Raw genomic sequence first — 20,594 nt, 5'->3', positions numbered from 1 at the left:
ATAATATATATATATATATATATCTTACTAGCTTGTAGTATATGTCATTTTTAAAATAATGGAGGTACCACAAGCTTAAGAAAGCAATGTATTATTCAGTGGTTTTGATCATGCCAGCATGAATATAGTTACAGAAGTTGCTCTAAAGATTCAGTGAAGTTTGTCTGCTATATTTGTCTCAATACAAGCCACTCAATTTGTCTGGTAAATTTAAATAATTTAAGTTACTGTTCAAACTGTTTAATTGGATGCAAATGATTTAAACTTGAAAGTAATCTTACTTCATTTTCTTACCAGTATGCAAAAAAGTAGACTTGGCAAAATTTTGTAATAAAAGGTCATGGTTGTTGTAGTTTGACCGTAAGGATGTATATGGATATCTTGTAATCGGGGTATTTTTTATTATTTAATTTGATTAAGTAAAATTAAAATACTTTATATTATGATTAAGATAAAGTTTGAGTAGTAAAACTACTATTTATTATAGATTCAAATAAAACTTTTGAGTAGTGGTTTTGAGAATATTTACTATTCAAATTTATTTATAAATAATTATTTTTAACATTAAATTTTATTTTGTTTATAAATTCGTTCTAATTAGTATATTAATCACTAAGATTCATTAATTATTCTAAATATGATTTTAAACTTTAATTTATTCTCTTGTAAACTAATTTTAATTAATTTTCATTAATAAGATATATAAATATTGATTTTAAATTTATTTTAATATAACAATTACTGAGTACGAGTATTTAATGATTAATGTTTAAGATATTTAGATGTTAATATAAATAATTAATAAAATTAGAGTTAAGATATCCAAAAACAACAAGGGTATCCAATATGTGGGTATTGTTTGGTATGATTTTACAATTGGATGAGAATGAGTCGATAATGGTTTTCACTTTTCATTTAAAAGCTTCGAGGGGGAAAGGTTCTGGTAAATGTAGTTGAAAGAAGGGGGCAGTTTAGTCAACGAGAGGTCGTAACCGCCCATTTAAAGCATGCAATAAAACGGTAACAAATGTTGATTGCCAAAACAAGGAAAAATCCAAAAAATTTAAAAACCCTAGACACTGCTCAGCTAGTATTTATAACAACCCTTGAGGGCCTCCGGTCTACTCCGGATCAGCCTCTGCTCCTGTCTCTGCTTTGTGTACTTTGTCTTTCAGAATATTTGAGGGAAAACCCATGATTCTTCCAACCGACTTTCTCTTTCTACTGTCCTGAGTTGAAAAAGAAGAAAGAAAGAGAGAGAGAGAGAGAGAGAGAGAGACTCATACACAATACTCGTACCTCAAAAAGAAAAGAAAGGGTGAGATATGAAAGGTCGATCTTCCAAGCAAGAAACGAAAGAAGGAATGGAAATTGATAAAATTAGCAAACTCAAAGAAGAGCCTCATCTCTCTGGTGCTTATATCCGTAGCCTTGTTAAACAACTGACCTCTTCCAGAACCAAAGACCCCATGAACCCCAAAGACCCTGGCTCTGTTGATGCTGACGGTTTTAATGGCCAAAATTTGGCCAAATTTGGTGAAGGTTTTAGTGAAACACCACAGACCCAGCAACCCCAACCACCCCAACAACAGAAGAAGCAGGTTCGGAGGAGACTTCACACCAGCAGGCCTTACCAAGAAAGGCTGCTTAACATGGCAGAGGCCAGGAGAGAAATTGTCACTGCACTCAAGTTCCACAGAGCTGCCATGAAGCAAGCCAATGAGCAGCAGCAACAACAAGGGCTACAACAACAGCAATCTTCAGAGACCTCTCATCTTTCATCTCCACCACCTTTTGAACAAGAATCAAAGAAAAAGTCAAGGAGAAATCCTAGAATATACCCATCAAACACAAACAACTTCTCTACATATAATTTAGAAAATTTTTCCTATTCATCTTGCTCTCAACGTTACCCTCCTCTTCCTCCTCCTCCTCCCCCAAATCCATATTCTTGGCCTGCTTCTCCAATTCCTTTCCCATCTGCCACAGACACTTTGAACTTCACTCTACCAAACCAACCGTTAGGTCTAAACCTAAACTTTCATGATTTCAACAACATAGATACCACCCTTTATCATAACAGCAACAACCCATCAATCTACTCATCCTCATCTCCATCATCATCATCTTCCCCAACTTTATCCGTTGTAACTGAAGAAGTTGCTTCAGCTGCAATATCACATGAAGTGGGGCCTACAGCTATGGCTGATTTAGCTGAATCCTACGGTGGGGGAGGCCTGCATCAAGCGATAAATGATGAGGAAATGGCAGAGATCAGATCATTAGGAGAGCAGCATCAAATGGAGTGGAATGACACAATGAATTTGGTAACATCAGCATGGTGGTTCAAGTTCTTGAAGACTATGGAACTTGGGCCTGAAGTGAAAGCTGAGGATGATGGGTATCAACCATTTGATCAAGTCATGGAATTCCCTGCCTGGTTGAATGCAAATGACAGCTGCTTGCAGCAGCATTTCAATGATCTTTGCCCTGATGACTACTTCCAGGATCCTGCCTTACCTTGGTAAGAATCCAATTTAAAAAATAAAAAGTTCAGAAAGAATCAATTAGGACTGTTTCTCATGTCATGCCTTTCCATACAATGGCAACTTAACTGTTAGCAAAAGTCAAAATATGTTGGTCCTCAGCATTTTGGTAAATTCCATCAGAGCTCAGTTGAATTCGATGGAAGACTAGAGTTACTTGAAATCCAATTGAGTTGCAATTTCTGATCTAGAAAAGGGTCAATTTACCTCTTTTTCTATTAAACCATATAAAGCTTCATCTTTTTATTTTTCACAAATATAAAACTTGATCGATTAGATGCCAATGTCTTTACCCAAATTCAATGCTGAAAGAGCCCAAGAAAGGCCCATTTAAGTTTGGGATATGGGCTTTCTTATAGAATTTGGGTCAATTGGACCAGTCCAGAAGATTTTCTCAATTCTGTGGAGTCTAATGTGTACACAAAGTTTATTAATTCCATTGCCATAGAAAGTTGGTCATATTTTATGAGTTCACTAACCCTTTTTTTCCTTCTGATGTCCTATATTGTTGTGATGAACAGCATGGACATTGGAGAAATTGAAGGAATGGATGGAGAGTGGCTGGCTTGATCACTTGACAAGGATTGATTATGTTTTTATTTAATCAAATCTTTGGCATTGGTTCCCTTTTGTTTTCATTTTCGGTCCCTTTCTCCCCTACTTTCTAATTTTACTACTAGTGTTATATCTAATAAGGCTTGCAAATATGTGAACGGTGGCAGGCCATTGAGGATAATAAATGTATCGAGAGAACTCTGCTTTTTCCTCTTACCAGTTTTCCAATATCAACAATTTTATGTATTTTCTCATTTCTTCTTCTAGTTTTACAGCTGCATGCCTTTAATTCCATATCTTCATTGCAGGCAAAGGATTGAAATTTCTATATATAGATGGTACAATTCATGCTGGCCAAATATAGTGAAGATAATAAATCAAATTTACAAATAATTATAATTATCTGTTTATTATTTAAAAATGAAACTTTGTTTTCGAATAGGACCACAAATTTAAAAGCTATTTTTATATATTTTAATCATATGATTATGACTTAAATAGCAGTTTAATAGTTCACAACCAATACGAATTAAAAAGTAATAGTAATTAAGAAAGAGTAAAATCTATTATGAATATTCAATAATCGTAACTAATAAGTAATTGTACAGTGATTCTAACTTTTTTATTTTATTTTTTGCTACATAGCAGGTATATATATACAATAATAGCTGCATTATATGTATTAAATAATTTTATTGAGATTGTAGTACAAAAAATGGTGAAGTCTTTGTCATCCCATAAATTTGAGATAAAACCTCAATTAATTTCAACAAAAAAAGAGTTTATGGAAAAGGGACAACTGCTCTCCTCCGCTCGTGTAGTCTAGTTGTTAGAAGAGAAAAAGGAAGAAGAGTCCTAAAAGGGGTGGATTGGGATAGAGGCAGCTAAGCTTTACATGCGGTCCAATTGTCGAAAAGCAGCCATGCAGGAGGGCAAGCGTCAAAGCCAGGATACATAGTATTAAGCTGCTATTCCCAATTTGCCAGATCAGTTCATGCATGCTTATTTGACCACAAATTTCAACTCTGCCTCATTAATCGATCACGACAACGATTTGTAACCATCAGTTTACATTAACTCAACCCATTGTATTAAATTAAAGTTTCTCTTCCTACGACACCCTCCCACTAGAAAAGAAAGAAGAACAGAAAGACCTTGACTCCAGTGTGAAAGTATCTTTATGTTCTTCAACCGATCTTCCATCATGGTTTCAATCAAATCTCAATTCCTGGCATGCACGTTGAGATAATATTCCTCATCATGATCATGTACCCCAATTATTTTCAGTTTTCCCCAATAACGCTTGCAGTATGCTTTTTGTTTTCCCCTTCTTTTGTAACTACCATTTTATTAATCCAAGGTTCAGTGTATTCAGTCACAAATTTCCAAAACTGACAGCAGATTCACCATCTTTTTTATATTTTCTATTTTATGAACATCAAATTGTCAAGATGCCCCACCTGCCAAACCTGCAACTTATAAATGAAAATTAATCATTTGGTCAAGAATTTTTTTTAGAAAAAAGAAGAAAATTTATATTTTTTATAATTATCTCGTATTTTTTTTTTTAAAAAAAATATAATTCAATTAATTAACTGACTATGACTATATAAATATTAATTTAAATTTATCACCGTGTGACAATTCAAAGTATAACCCTATGTTAATTTCCGCGTGAACTTTAAGCTAACCCTATGTTACAAAGTCATAGAGTACGCCATAGTTGTCCCTTGTTACCCGGTCTTCTTCAAGAGGGTAGTTAAAGTATAAGGTTGGTATGCTCCCTTCTCCTTGGACTTCCTTACATTACTAAAAGGAAAAAAGTTAAATAGCATTTTTGCCTTTGTGAATGTAGATATGATTAATACAATAAACTTATATATATATATTAGCTGGTTGAAGTCTTAATATTTTAAAGGGGTATTTTTAAAAATAACTCTTATATGTTTTAAAAAATAATTCTCTTTATAATTTTAACTATTTTTAATCAAGTTGGATAAATTTACCTTTAATGAAATTACGCGTCATGATGTTACACGTCGTATACAAAAATATATTACACGTTATGGTTATATTGTTACACGTCAAGTACAAAAATATATTACACGACATAATTAAGTTGTTATACGTCATGTTAAAAAAAATACTATTGTTACACGTCATGTACAAAAATATGTTACACGTCATAATTAAAAAAAGTTGTTACACGCCATAATGAAAAAAATATATTATTATTACACGCCATGTTGAAAAAATATTATTATTACACGCCATGTTGAAAAAATATTATTATTACACGTCATATTCAAAAATATTTTGTACACTTTAAGGCCTAAAATGTTATTGTTACTTACAAATCAAAACTTCAAATCCTTTCAACTCTCTTCATTTCTTTTTGTTTTTTTTTTTTGACAATTTAGCATCAATTAAAGTGTTTCTAACATGTTTTCATAAATTAAAATACAAATTTTTTTTATCTAAAACACCTATTTCAACTAAAAATTGAAAAAAAAATTCTTTGAAAACCTAAGTTTATAAATTTTAAATTATTGAGTTTATTGGTGTCTAAGTTCCGAATTGATCCAATTAAAAGTTATTTCAAACATATGTAATCATTTTTACCATTTTTATTTTATCCAAAATATTTAAAAATCAAATTCTCTAAATTGTCACCCATCCAAGCACATCAAAACCATCACTTGGTGTATTGAAAGCGCATTAAAAAGAAATCTAAAAGTACGAGAGAGAGAAATCGTGAGCATAGCAGAAAAATGCCGAAGAGAAATCGATAAAATTAGAGAGAGTGGGATGGTGAGAGAGCGAAATTGAAAACACAAATGTGGATACATTATAATAAATAGTTTAATTTATTTAAAATAGTTTCAATGATATTTTTATCAAGTCATGGTTAAATATGACTAAAAACAGTTAAATTTATTTTGATGATTATTTTTGAAATGCCCTTATTAAAGAAGGATATTCCTCGTCATTTTCTTTATTTTAAAGTTAATATTCTCATAATAAGTTTGGATTATAATAGTATTAATTAGACCCTCAATCAAACATGTGCAGCAGTTCTACACATTAATAATAAAAGAAAATCACATGACGACCAACGTAGCATTAAGATTAATTCCTTTATTCTAAATTTCATTGTTAACTAAAACTCAGTACATCATACGTGAAGGTAGATGAGGAATTATATTGTCACTGCAGGACATATATGATAGATAAACTATTTTATTCTTTAGCTGCAGCCTAAGATGGAATATACTAATCAACATCTATCAAGTTTATTTGTCTTCTCCATAATCTTGACTGTTGTAAGGAGCAAAAGCTTCCAGGAACCAGTTATTCTTCCTCCAGGATTTCCATCCCATCTCTTCACAAATCTCATCGCTGTGATTAATACTGAAAGTAGAAATGCAATGTCTCTTGTAGAAACGAGTTGTTTTCTTCATGATCTCCATTTCTTTGGTAGTTTGGTCAAGCATTTTCTCAATGCTGGGAAGCTTGAATAGACCATCAGCCAGTCTAGACAGCCATTTGCATCTTATCTCTGCTGTATGCAGGTTCGAAACACTCTCAATGTACCCCACGAATGCCATGTTTGGAATCAGCGGATGGATTGTGCCCCTGCAAAAGTAACATATATACTTTATCAGCTCAAAAGATCTTAGTTATTCTGGAAAAGCAACATATGTGATCCCATCGATCTTTTCCTAATATTTTAGTATACCTGTACAAGGGCATGAGCCCAGTGGAGTCTACTATCAGACTCGAGAAAGGTTCAGGCAGAAGATCCTGGATCTTCTTTTTCCCATCATAACCACTAGCAAGAAGTACAACATCAGCCTCTATTTTGGTGTTGTCCTCAAATTCAAGCCCACCATTCCAGAACCACCATTTCGATGCTCTTTTGAACAATATCTTTCCCTTGTCTGCCTCTGAAAAGAAATTTTCAGGTAGGATAGCCATCTGGCAGGAGGCGTAATCCTCCTCAAATGGGTGATCTGGTTTCAGTCCATACTTATCTAGTGGAAGCTTCCACACCAAATACGACTCTATGAACTTGGAAACTGCATTTCGCTGCATAAAAAATACAAAAAGATGTTTTTTTTTTTTTTGCTCGGTAACAAAAGGAAGTAATTAACAGCTATAGATGGTAAATAATTAGATATAATACAAGATTGTAGCAATGATTAAGACATGATGGAAATAAGGAAGAAAAGAGAAAATTAAGTGGTAGATGAAGAAATGGAAGTTAAGTTACCATGGGAGACAAAAGAGGGCAAAGCAAATTCCTGAGCAGCCCTTGGTTTGGCCTTTCATGGAGAAATTGAGAAGACCTTGTTGAATAAAACAAGAAAAAGGGCAAACCCCAAATCCAGTAAGCTGGAACGGTCCAATGTAAAGTCCTTATCACCATTGTACATGGTTGTCCATCAGGTCCTTTTTTAACAAAACATGCGAAGCAAAAGCGTCAAGATACAAAGATAAAATAAAGCCAGGCAGTCAAAATCACGTTGCATTCTAGAACCAAACCTCAATCTAGCTAGCATGCATTTTATGACTATATATTAAGCAATCGGGGTATCTAAAAATCGCAGGCTTTAAGCAATAAAATACGTTAAATTTTGTGAAAAATAAATTAGCATACAATTCAAGATTTTCAAGTAGAGATTTAATTTTAAACATAATTTTTTTTAAAAAAAGAAAGATACGATAGTAAGCTTAATTAAGTGGCTAATTATCTGGAAAAAATTTGTGTAGTTACCTTGCTAAGGAAGCATGCATGTCAGAAATCAAATCCTCAGTTGACATTTTAGTATGATTCTTTGGCTTTGTTGACCAGTCTGCTTACCTTGCTATAGAGAAGCATGCATGTGACTTTATGTTGGATGTCAGTCAAATTAGGGTTTGTCTCCTATTTGGCTACTTCTAAATACTTTTCTTTTTTTATATATAGTGTTGGTATATGCATGTAACTAGTTAACCTTGTATATTTACTCCAATACATACGTATATGTATATATATACCTTGGTTTGCCTCTGCACACTCAGTAGCCAAATCAATGGCTGATTTCTTATAACCGACAACTGCAACTTTCTTTCCTTTCAACAACTCACGGGCGGCTTCTTTATCAAGTTTAGAGTACTCGAGGGTGTGCATAACCTTCCCACTGAAAATTTCTTGGCCTTTGTTGGGAGGGAAAACTGGCATTCTCGGTATATCCCCGTATTTGCCAATGCATACCACCAGTAATTCGAAAGCATACATCTGCAGTTCCAACAAGTCCAGAATTATGAACAGGATCGAGAGAATAAATGGTGTCAAGCATTAATTATAACATGTAAAAACGTTTTGTTGTACATAGATAGGTACAAAGAATCTCGGGTCAACTTCCACCAGGTCTAGCTAAGATTTTTTTTTTTTTTAAGGGCTGGCTAAGAATTTTAAACCTTTCAGACCGTGACTAAAAAAACACGTATGTCAGGAAAAACTAATTGACTTACTAGCGATCGCGATATGAAAACCACAAAGATTACTTTTGTGTTTAATAACTCATCAACTGAAGGACATGGCGACGACATGCACTTGGACAGGAAGTTCATACGATAAATAAATAAATAATTCAATACTAGGAAAAGACAGCAGCCCCATGCCCCTGTCGAAACATGCAGGATTTCCAAGTGAAACAAGCATGCCAAATCATCAAGAAAAGTGAAGAAGAAAATGAAAAATATAAGTTTACGAGTGGTGCAAATGAGTGATATGATGTCTAGAGAACAACCTCAACAGTTTTTGATGGATTAGTTTCCACAGCGACCTCCCAGACAGGATGGCCTCTCAAAAGAGATCCAAACTCTCCAGGCGCCACATCCAAGGTGGTTGTTTCTCGGTCACCTATGTACCGAATCTCCACCACCCTGGAATTGAACTTGATGAACTTCAACACATCAAAGTGCGTAGCATAATTATGTAAGTAATCCAGGATCTCAAGGTAAGAAGGGAAACTCGAATTATCCCTTTGGGGCCAAGGATAATCCGAGAACTCAAAGTCACATCGAGGGGTTTGGAGTTTGGTGGAAGCAAATGAACAATGTTTCCAAACGCCACCTATTGAATCAGTGGCCTCGAAAACAATTGGATTTTGACGGGAGAGCTGTTTAGCAGCAGCAATTCCACTAATACCAGCCCCTATAATCCCAACTCTGGATAATTTAAGGTAGCCCTGCTCGCAAGCCATATTGGTATATACGAATATATGATACTACAGCAATGGACTAGCTTATCTTATTGTGTTGGTGTGTTGGAACTGAGAGTCTGGTTGACTATTTATAGAGGCAGATGAGGAATGACCAGATGGATTTCCTTGTAAGTTGTAACTCAATAATTTAAGTGAATTTTGTTAGGTTCAACAGTAGTCCCTTGTTTTCCGCCCCTTAATTTCCTTTGTCAACTGCTACCAATGTCACTGTTACATTCCTATACTTTCTCGTACTTGGTAAATATCATCAAATCAGAATTAATTAGTTAAATTTTTCATCGCTAGTTTTATGTTTTTTATTTTTGGGGAAAAGTCTCGTTATTGATTAATATACACATAATTTTGATAAAATTAATAAATTAATCTTGACTTCCTTTAATTATTTTTTCTCCTCTCTTTGTGACTCATGAATGATGAACTTGGCAGCATTATTCATGTAAAATAAAAATTTCTTTAAGGCTTAGTTAGCATAAGACAGCTTTGAATTCTTTGCGTTCCCATGGCTACATATATAAATAAAATTTGACCATGATCTTCATACCATGTGTTCGTGTTTCTCGATTGAGGTCAATGCATAAAGTTTTCATCTTTGAGACGAAGTTCTACTTAATTAATTCGTACAATCAGGTTCCTTTCTCTTGTACTGTGTCAGAGATCTTACAATGCCTTGTCTATCTGCTTAACTAATGGGTTGACTCATTAAAAAAAGGTGCAGGATTTTTCTTCTTCATCATTGTACATGGAGTTGACAAAACGGAAAAACTGTAGCAAAACCAAGTTCCTTATCAGATAAGTATGCATATTATAATATTGATATTTAAATATGATTATTGACTGCATTGTGGCTTTGGCCATTGCTCCATTGCGCGTGTCAACTACTCTAATAATTAGACCAATTGCATATACGAATTCGTCTCCGCTAAAAAATAAATTGGAAGAACCAACTTTTGCTTTGACTTAAGAGATTGCTGATTAAAGGCATGGGAACGATATAGTCAAGGGGTAAATTACTGATTAAACTTGAATTTTCAAGCTCATATGGTCTTCAGATTGAAGGTTTCTACTTCTAAGCTGCCAAAACTTATCGTCATGTAAAGAGAATTTCCTCATTGTTAGAAAAAACAAAAGGAAAAGGTTAGGTTTGCATTTGAAAGGCATAGTTATGATGGCATCTTATGGATATTGATATATGTTGGGATACCTTAATTTCCTACCAATCCTGCTGGATTTAATATCCAATTTGAAGGAAAATTTAGAAAGGTAAACTTGTAAAATAATTGTGTTTAAAAAATCGGTTTTGGTGGTCAACAGGGGTGTTTAGTCGGAACTTTCATGGAAAAGGAGATAGAAAATGAAATAGTGAGGTGGCCGGCAATTTTTCCAACCAATTGCTGTTATCTCTGATGATGGGAAATTTTGACAGAAGATTAGTAAGGCTAAGGTACTGTTCTTTGTCCCAAATAGAGAAGTTTGATATGCCAAGGAGTTAATTAATGATGGGCTTCTTTTCCAACAAGATACTAAGGGGAGGAAAAATAACTAAGGACAGAATTAATTAATTTCCCTCATTTTTCATTTGTCGTTATTGATGAATTAATCTTAATTCTTCTATAAATGGGAAAAACATTTAATATTGAGGGTCACATTTTGATTAAGTTTTTGTCTTCTTTTTAGATAAAGAGTGTGCAGTGTAACTAGCATCAAGATAAGCTCTCAACTACCAATTTGTCATGATCCAAGCATAACTTAGAGGGATGACAAATTTCCTTTCCAATCCTTCTCATTGGGGTTTCTCTTCCAACCTTCTTTCCTCCCTACCCAATAGAATACTGTAACTTGGCCCATGCTTTGAGAACAGAAACATCCCGGAAATAAATAAGAAACTCCATGGAAAAGGTGTATTCGACAATGGATCAATTCAAAACATGCATTGTCCTTAATACACTTAAAAAAGTAGTATGGCCGACGAGATCACAAGTCATTTTCTTGACAACCAGCTACATGATAATCAATGCCTTAAAGTGAACAAATGTGTCAATTTCATACCATGCATGAGTTTAGAACTAGCTGTCCCTGATCACTCTAGAACCTTGTTTATTATGTGGAAAAAGATATTGCTCTACTCTCTTTCTTGGTGAGGGAATTTGGTAGCTATATGTCATACTGTCTCCACACTTTTTTTCCTTGAATTTGTGGAAATTTTCTGCTGTGCCTATGACTATATATATATGTAGAGAGAGAGAGAGAGAGTGATTTAAGACCACAAGCACCTGCACCATTCATCAAGAAAATGATGTTCCTTCTTCTCTTCTTGTAATATAAACAAAAAAGCTGTGCGAATTCAAGGATGCAACTTGTGAAAATGCAGTTTCCTAGCAGCGCCCTCCCCTTTGGTGCTTCTCCAAGTGCATCACGTCACATTGTATGAATGACCCTTTATTTTTTAAGAAGATGCCTTAACAATTAAATTTTTATTTTTTTATATTCGTACATAAATTTGGAAGACGATACCATAAGATTTATGAAAAGAAACAAAAAAATTTATTGTGTCTAAACTCAAGGAGCAACCATTTGTTTTTTGAAAAAAAAAAATAGGCAGCCATGCATGGATTGATGCTGGGGCAGAGAAAGGAGCAGGAAGTAGAGGCAGAAGATTTGCATTCCCCAAGTAGATTTAAATAAATGTATATCTAATTAAAAAAATTAAGACAGAACTCACAATTTTTTTTAAGAAGAAGGAAATCCCAAATTATTCATAATCGAATTATTAAATTCCTTGTTACATAGCCATTTCCAAGAAGCCTTTAATAATTTCTTTTTGAAAAAAAATAACCATTATCTCATAGGATGCTTGTAAACATCTAATTTAGATATTCAACCCACGAAAAAGACCATTAATAAATATACAAGAAATACATATGTAATCAGTTGTTATATTTTAAAAAAGAAATTGAAATGATTGATAGAATTTCCATATTCTTAACCCAACTTGATAATTACATGTAAAAAAATCAAATGTTTTCTCCTCTAATTTTTGTTATATTTGCCTCTCTCTTCTTTTTTTTTTTTGTTTTCTTTTTATCTCTGGTAGAAGAAATTAAAGCTTTTAGTATACGAAAAATCCAGGCAAGAACCCAAAAAAGCATGTCCTTGTATCGAAAAGGTACCAAAAATCTATAAAACTGATCGTATTCAAACGGACAGTAAAGATGTTAATAATTGTCTTGACATTTTGGCTCAAAAAATGAAATATTATAGTAGTAATTTTTTAACCATGTTTGGGTACACAAATGCAACACAAATTTAAAGACAATTTGTCTCCTTTCGTGGAATTTCCACGAGAAAAAACTGGGAACACACTCAACTACCGCATTGAGTACCCTTTTCTCGTAGATATTCCAGCCCCAAGACCATCCCTCAGTCAATAAAATTTTCTTTTTAGCAATCAAATAAATTTTAATAAGGCTATGTCGTTTTTTCTACTAGTAAGAAAGTTTTGACTTCGTAGAAATGGGGTTGGTTTAGGCTTCTCTGAGGAAGTTCGTCTTTGGGGAAAGATGGGTCAGTCCTACCTGGCTAGTAAGTGCCGCGTTGCATTTAAAGCTTCCTCCACAACCGTGCATGACCTAAGCTAACTGATGATCACCCTGGTTTCCACACATGATTATTTATGCTAAACATCACCATAAAAGAACCATACAAAACAATTTTTTTTTCAATGTCTTTTTTATTTTTACACCAGTTGTTGAGCTTTACCCTTCAAAGGGCCTCAATTAATTTGATTTGACTAACTTTGTTAGAAAACCAACCATAAAATATATACAAGTACTTTGACTTGGGTATGCCTTGTGTTGGCTTTTGTAGTTGGAAATGAGTGGTTTTGGATTTGAAGTCTATGGTTTTTGGAGAAGAGGCATGATTAGTAATTAGTTAGGTTCAAAATCCTGGAATCCAATTTTAACATGACAAGCACATGGTTATAAATGTGAGTAGTAACTAAGTATTGTAATCATGTCAGGTGTGGTGGGGTTAGATCTAAGTTTCAGGCTTTTTGTTTTTCTCAGAAAGAAATTTTAGTGTGTAGCCTGAAAATAGTTACCTTTACAATGGTGCAATGCATTTTGTTGGGTTTGAAGGTTGACCTCTTGAAATGGCTACATATGCATAGATGAAAGCAATGATAAATTGGATTATTTTTTTTTGGCGCTTGATTCTGGGTCTTATTTAATTAGTTCCTCAAGAAAATTGCTCAAACATCTTGTATAGCTTAAAAATGTGAGGACTCATTGCAGGCGTAATTTCATCATGTAGAGTTTGAGAAACAGGATATATCACACCATCTGTCAAGAATTTCATGTTTAGCAATTTTATTGGTCAAAAAATTTATCCAGTCTCTATACTCTTCAATTTTGTTCAATTTAATCTCTATACTCAAAATCAAAGTAATTTAATCCTTTGATTTTGAGAATTGTATTAATTTAGTCATTCTCCCTGACAGTATCCAATTTTATCGTTAAAAGATAACGTCATCACTAACGTCACAGATAACACGTTACTTTTTGATAATGTGGTATTGAGATAATGACATGGAATGCCACATGGCACAAAGTGATTACGTGGCAATACCACGTGGCACTATACGATGACATGGTATTGATATATTGACATGTTAGTACCACGTGGCAAATCAAAAAATTTTCAAAAAAAAATTCTACCACATCATAGGGATTAAAGTGTACAAAAATATATAGTACAAATACTAAATTAAATAAAATTAAGATATTGAGGAACTAAATTAAAAAAATATATTTGAAAAATATAAATATTTAAGTAGATTATTGATATGCTTATTAATAAATCAAATATTTAAGTGTAAAAGTTAATGGTGTTAAAAAATATATAAATATTTTTAGTTGATTATTTCATTCTAAAATCTGTAAATTAATTTATTTTTTTACAAAAATTAAGTTTGATTTTCCTTCTATAAAAATTTTTTTAAAAAAAATTTATACTTAAAGTCAAATTTAGATAAATAACTTGCATTACGTTAAAATAAAATAATATAAAATGACTAAATATGTTGATTTAGTTACAACTTTCATAATTTACAAATACATATTCTTTTAAAATTATTCAACTCTTATCTAATTTACCTTTTATTTAAATTTACTCAAATTAATAAAATATGTTGATTTAGTTACAACTTTCAATATTTACAAATACACATTCTTTTGAAATTATTCAACTCTTACCCAATTTACCTTTTATTTAAATTTACTCAAAATTTCTTATAAAATGACTTTATTTAAATTCAAGCACCACAATCAAATTCTGTTAAATTTAAATTTAAATTATTAATTTGGATCTACAAAAATTCATTAATAAAATAAAATGGTACAAATATTTACAATTATATTTAACTTTATCAACCATAAATGCAATCTTTAATTTAAAAATTTTTAATTTAAAAAAATATAACTTGAAATATTAAACAAAATAAAAACATAAAAAATAAATAAATAATTAGAAATGTGGAGCTCAAATTCTATAGTTATATTAAGAGGTTTGTCATGTCTAAATTAAACAAGTCAGAACGAAAAATTATTTTTATAATCATCGCTAACTTCATATTTTCGTTCTTCATTTTTTTAAAAAAATAAACTAAATTAACATATTTTGCTTATTTGATTTTAGCTTAAGTTAAAAACTAAGTTAAATAAATTTTAAATTTTTATACTATTATAAATAGAAGAAAAAAGAATTTATTTAGTCATTTTATATTATTTTATTTTAACGTAATACAAATTATTCATCTAAATTTGACTTCAGGTATGAAATTTTTTCAAATTTTTTTTATAGAAGGAGAATTTAAACTTAATTTTTGTAAAAAAAAAATTAATCCACATATTCTAGAATCAAATAATCAAGTAAAAAAATATTTATATGTGTTTTTTAACGCCATAAATCTTTTACACTTAAATATTTGGCTTATTAATAAGCATATCAATAATCTAGTTAAAGATTTGTATTTTTCAAATTTTTTTCAATTTTGTCCCTTAATATTTTAACTTTGTTCAATTTAGTCCATGTACTATATATTTTTATTCACTTTAGTCCCTATGATGTGGCAAAAATTTTTTTTTGAAATTTTTTTTGATATGTGACATCATCATATAGTACCAGGTGACATTGTCATGTCATCACTTAGTGACACGTGACATGTCATATTATCATCTCAACTCCACGTCATCAAAAAGTGATACATCGGCATTGACTTTATCGCTGACATCAGCTTTTAACGGTAAAATTAGATATCATTAGGAAAGAGACTAAATTGATGCAGTTGTCAAAATTAAAAAATTAAATTATTTTAATTTTAAGTATAAAATTTAAATTAAATAAAATTAAAAAATATAGAGACTGAAGAGATCTTTTAATTTAATTTTGTTCAAGCATCAACACTAGAATACTGTATCGAAATCCCCACAGCAGGACAAGGACACATTGCTGGCTGGCAACCCCTAGTATTTGTCCGGGATAGTTGGCACCTTTTTATGGCGAAATCCTGCTGAGTACTCTTACGAGCTCGTTCAACATTCAATTAAACCCTCTAACTTTATGGAAAAAAATATAAAATAAAATTGTGCACAAGCCTTTGGGCTAGAGCTCATTGGATCATGGAGGAAAACTGAAAAATTGTTGTGTGCTCTTTGAATGCTTGCTAAAAGCACGATGAGAATAGAGGTTTTGATGGAATTTTGATTTGTCATTTAAGTTTTTCTCAATGGGTCATTAGATGTGAGATTGTTGTAGAACAGTGATGGATTTCATATCAGGTTTATCCTGACATTATTATAATATTATTTACCAGTAAGTATACTTTCAAGATCCCATCAAGGGGAAGTTAATAAAGAGGTGATCTTGATTCTTGGCGAGTAGAATGAGTCCATGGCCTACTGTTAGCCCTTATCCTCTGAGGCTTCTACCTTCTCATGCAGCCTCCATTTTGTATTGTTGTTAACAAGCTTGACTCAAAACCTCATGCCTTTTTGTCACAGCATAATACAATATCCAGGTCTGGGTTGAATTTGCAAATGAAAAAGCATACTCCAAAAGCACGGCGGGCCACATATGCAACCAGTGTCTTTCTGAGCTGTGCCCATTGGGCATTGGCCCTTATGGCAGCTTACAATAATTCAGATTAGAGCCAGTTTTCAACTTTTCAAGCCGGAATTTAATGCTCCTTAATAAACCAGTGCCTTGAAATACCTTCTAATACAACAACTTTTAATCTAGTGGGTATTCAATGCTTCTTAGGGCTTAGCTGGCAACCTCTGCCTAGCTAGTTGATGTACTACATTTAAACAAATTTAATTATCCCCAAAAAGAGAAAAAAAAAAAAAAGAACCTGTGCCCTTACGAAAGATCCTTTAGGACCATACATTTTGATCTATCGTGTTAAATGCAGAGCTTTTGGGCAGTCTGGAATTTCAGTCTTATAGGGTTTCAAAGGAAAACGAGCTTTCTGTTGAAAAGAACCAAGCGCAAGCTTACAGCGGTAATTCTCTCACATTTTTTCCCGTCTAGTTGGATCTGGTTGTTCTAGTTATTCTAGATTTACTTCTCCACTTACCTCTAGAATCTACGGTTTAGACAGAAAAAAAAAACCACAGCCATATCCAGAGAACTATCTACTCAAAAATTTACCAAAGTTGTTTCAGTTTAGCTCTCAAATTAATCGTCACGGCCATGGCTATATCATCTCATCACCCAAAGTGTTACCTCTTAAAAAAGAAATTGCAATGTTCAATCCCAGACTTTACATATGAAGGTCTATTACTTTGTTAACAGCAATATATTCATGAGTGCTGATATTTGAATGTGATCAACTTGAACATTAGCCAGAGTTCAAATTTGAATGCTCCCAATTTGGCAGAATTAGAAAATATCTTATTCCACAAAAATGAAAATTGGAATTCCAAGTCCTATGTCAGATACCAGAGAAACTATGGTTTGCCCTGTCCATTACCATTAATTCAAGGCCTTGAGCAATAAGTCCATGTACGGGTGCCAGCTGCAAAGCACTGTAAAGAACAAAGATTTTTGCAGTTTAAATAACATCCAAAAATATCATGTAATAAGTATTGGTCCCTGGAAGACCTTAAATATGGTTGCCACTAGCCAGGTTGAAGAAAAGTGAAGAAGAGTACCAGTCTTAGGGTAGCCGCTAACTATAATTCAACAACTTTTTCATACAATTAAATTAATCGAGAAACGTTTCAAAATAATATGCCATATCCCAAACTTCCAGTGCTTGTCCTATTCCATGTGATAGAAGTTAAGAAATAAACAAGAGGAAAAAAAAGAAAAGAAAATTCGCCCATTATTGATTATCAACCAAGCCATAACATAACTTAAGGTGCCACCGGGTATCTGTCAATGCAGTCAAGCCAGGGATTATTCCTGGAAGGCTTCCTCACACGGCGCATGGAACGCCAAACCACGCTGTTGCACTTGAACCCAGAACCGAAGGCAATCTGCCAAATCCTGTCTCCTCTTTTGACCCTTTCTTTAGCTTCCAAATATGCCAATTCATACCATATACTGCAGCTAGAAGTGTTACCAAAGCGGTGCAAGGTCATCCTGGAGGCTTCCATGTTCTTCTCACTGAGCTCAAGGTTCTTCTGCAGCTCATCTAGCACAGTCTTGCTCGCGGCATGCACACAAAAGTGTTCGAATGCAAGTTTGTAGTCTGGGATGTATGGCTTTGACGATGGTGATAATGAGGCTTTTGAATTATCCCCACCAAAAAAATGCCTCCAAACTAATGTACCAAAGAAGAGGAGTTGCTCGGAGAAGGGTAAAACTAGAGGCCCCAATGTGGTGATGTTGGTTTTGAGGGCATCGCCACCAATTTCCATTAGATCTTTGCTCACCTTAAGCCCCTTGAAACCGTGTTCATCTTCCTCCTGGTACACAGACCTGATATACACACACAATATTACAACAAACTAGAAAACTAAAAATCGAAAACATGCTAACTTAATTAAAAGTTCAGATAAGGATCTTAAATTCAAGTTATAATATTCTGTTAAATAAGTTCAATGATTCAATTTCCAAAAAGAAATAACTTGGTAAGATTCGTTTTTAAGGAAGAGTTTAAGAGTAAACCTCCGTTAAGAATTAGCGACAAAATTGTAAAGCCATTGTTGGAGTTGTAAATATTCCAAGTTAAAGCCATTGTTGGAGTTGTAAATATTCCAAGTTCCAACTATGTTTTGATTTTAATTTGTTGTACTCTGTTTTCCAGATTTGAATCTCTGCCAACTTGAATGCTAGTAGTAATATTGCCAAATTGGTGTTTCACCAGGAGAAACTGAAATTAAATCAAATGTTATCCTGATGCATACAGATTTCCTTGCGTATAGCCATCGATAGGAGAGGGTGTTAGGTCCTATGGGCATCATGTCGTTCATTAAACAGTAAAGGATATTTACCACCATAGACTGGGCTATGGGGCTATTCTAGGAAATATATAGGGTATAAAGCATGTCTATCTTGAGCCACAGGCACATGCCCGCAAACACACAAGAGTGGCAATCCATGGACCACCTCCCAATAGTCAAGGGTGTCATTTTCATGGATGGAAAATAAGTTGGGTAGTTTTTAGAAAAAAGGAATCAGAAAGGACAAATGTTTGAATGAGAGTGCGTGATATAGCTAGTTCATAACTAAATATGAATTTCATAAATATCTAGTAGATTGGTAGTCTATAATTATCATAAATTAAAGTTTAGCTTATTGGAAAGACGTTGAATCAGAATTCTTATACGTGTTTATTGGGCGCTTATCCATCTACCAAGCTATAACTGTCATAAACTAATCTTTGCCCACATAAGCTGATATACACAATCAGGTAAACAATAATCAAGAGAATGATCAAGGAACACACCTGAAGCTGCGGTCATCAGCACCTTTATGTGTCCGAACAAGGTGTTCGAGACGGTACTTGGCACGCCTGTAGTCACGACGCCGGTTGGACATGAGGATGGCGGAGCATCCCATCCTGAAAAAGCAATTTGGAACAAGCATGGACCGGACCCGGCCTGGGTACCAATTGTAGCCCACCATCTCAGTGCTGACTACAACAGCATAGTTATTTGGGTTTGCCTGCAACATGTCTCGGGCCAAGTCCACCGCTATGATGCCAGCACTGCAGCCCATCCCTCCAAGATTGTAGCTCAAGATGTTTCCTCTCATTTTATAGTGGTTGATGATCATTGCAGAGAGAGATGGAGTTGGGTTGAAGATGCTGCAGTTCACGACAAGCACTCCTACGTCCTTTGGTCGAATCCTGGTCTTCTCAAAGAGCTCATCGAGTGCCCCAAACATTACAGTGGAGGCTTCGAGGCGACCTTCTTTCATGGTTGCACAGTTTTCACTAGACATGAGCGCCTTGGGAACGTAAGTTTCGTCCCCAATTCCTGATGATTTCAGAATCCTTTTCTGGAATTCAAGACTTCCTTCATCAAACTTGCCTGATTTTCTTGCTATTTCAATGAATTGATCCTTAGTGACCTGAAAATGTAATAGGATGTGTAAATAAATTTGTAAAGTGACAAAATCTATGATTTAATTGTTTCTTGCATAGCAAGAAATACGTGTAGTCTAGTTAAGCATTCATGCAAGAGAAAAGATTTTCACCTTTAGGTCATCGTTAGGACGGTAACATGCAAAATCAATCAGATAAATGGACCGAGGCCGTGACATGAAGTAGACAGAAACCGTGAACACAAAGACAGCGAAAAAGGAGAGCACCGTGGCAAGATCATAGCGAGCGTCTTCCCATAGCTTTTCCCACAGCTCTTCCCTACTAAGGCTTCCAACCTCCGCACTAAACACAAGCACCAAAACTGGTATGGTAGCCAAGTATATGCCATGACTGATCAGATAATGGTACCCTAACTTCACATACTTCAAGTTCACTGACTGAAGGAAATCCGGGAGCCGCCTACGAACCCTGACCGAGAAGGCTAAGGAGCCGGCATTAGGCCCGGAGGACTCAATCCCACGGTTGACAATCTCAGTTGACAAGAGATCTTGCTCGCTTCTAGCCATGTTAAGCCTGAAATTAATTCCTTGGATAATCAAAATGGTGAAGAACTGGGGTTATATATAAATATATTGATAGTGAGATGTAAGGGGGTGGGTAGAGTAGAGT

At 33.9% G+C, this 20,594-nt stretch overlaps 3 protein-coding genes across 3 annotated transcripts; 1 reads left to right on the top strand and 2 right to left on the bottom strand.

Annotated features, from left to right (window-relative positions):
- LOC18588181 (vacuolar protein-sorting-associated protein 36) lies at nt 1,228-3,367 on the top strand. The gene is made up of 2 exons (XM_007012416.2): nt 1,228-2,524; nt 3,068-3,367. Exons 1-2 carry the CDS (start codon nt 1,326-1,328, stop codon nt 3,114-3,116), a joined length of 1,248 nt encoding a protein of 415 aa, XP_007012478.1. The 5' UTR covers nt 1,228-1,325; the 3' UTR covers nt 3,117-3,367.
- Nucleotides 6,395-9,352, bottom strand: LOC18588180 (probable flavin-containing monooxygenase 1). Its single transcript, XM_018127114.1, has 5 exons — nt 8,897-9,352; nt 8,142-8,382; nt 7,375-7,553; nt 6,841-7,190; nt 6,395-6,737 (listed from the first exon to the last, which is right to left on the bottom strand). The coding sequence occupies exons 1-5, from the start codon at nt 9,350-9,352 to the stop codon at nt 6,395-6,397; spliced, it is 1,569 nt and encodes a 522-aa protein (XP_017982603.1).
- LOC18588179 (3-ketoacyl-CoA synthase 10) lies at nt 17,571-20,540 on the bottom strand. The gene is made up of 3 exons (XM_018128007.1): nt 20,078-20,540; nt 19,326-19,951; nt 17,571-18,355 (listed from the first exon to the last, which is right to left on the bottom strand). The coding sequence occupies exons 1-3, from the start codon at nt 20,489-20,491 to the stop codon at nt 17,788-17,790; spliced, it is 1,608 nt and encodes a 535-aa protein (XP_017983496.1). The 5' UTR covers nt 20,492-20,540; the 3' UTR covers nt 17,571-17,787.

The sequence above is a fragment of the Theobroma cacao genome, chromosome 9 (assembly GCF_000208745.1).
Source record: "Theobroma cacao cultivar B97-61/B2 chromosome 9, Criollo_cocoa_genome_V2, whole genome shotgun sequence".
NCBI lineage: Eukaryota > Viridiplantae > Streptophyta > Magnoliopsida > Malvales > Malvaceae > Theobroma > Theobroma cacao.
The sequence above is the reverse complement of the archived record's forward strand: the minus strand, read 5'-3'. Positions and strand labels throughout refer to the sequence as shown.

What these genes read in the sequence shown, in the direction of transcription:
- LOC18588180 (XM_018127114.1), bottom strand. Translation starts at nt 9,352, where the DNA reads ATGGCTTGCGAGCAGGGCTACCTTAAATTATCCAGAGTTGGGATTATA. An exon ending in GTGTGCAGAGGCAAACCAAG is followed by an intron (nt 7,554 to 8,141) that starts GTATATATATAC and finishes TTGTTAAAAAAG; the next exon opens with GACCTGATGGACAACCATGT. An exon ending in GCCCTCTTTTGTCTCCCATG is followed by an intron (nt 7,191 to 7,374) that starts GTAACTTAACTT and finishes TTTTTTATGCAG; the next exon opens with CGAAATGCAGTTTCCAAGTT.
- LOC18588181 (XM_007012416.2), top strand. Translation starts at nt 1,326, where the DNA reads ATGAAAGGTCGATCTTCCAAGCAAGAAACGAAAGAAGGAATGGAAATT. An exon ending in CAGGATCCTGCCTTACCTTG is followed by an intron (nt 2,525 to 3,067) that starts GTAAGAATCCAA and finishes TGTGATGAACAG; the next exon opens with CATGGACATTGGAGAAATTG.
- LOC18588179 (XM_018128007.1), bottom strand. Translation starts at nt 20,491, where the DNA reads ATGGCTAGAAGCGAGCAAGATCTCTTGTCAACTGAGATTGTCAACCGT. An exon ending in GTCCTAACGATGACCTAAAG is followed by an intron (nt 19,952 to 20,077) that starts GTGAAAATCTTT and finishes TTACATTTTCAG; the next exon opens with GTCACTAAGGATCAATTCAT. An exon ending in GCTGATGACCGCAGCTTCAG is followed by an intron (nt 18,356 to 19,325) that starts GTGTGTTCCTTG and finishes TGTGTATATCAG; the next exon opens with GTCTGTGTACCAGGAGGAAG.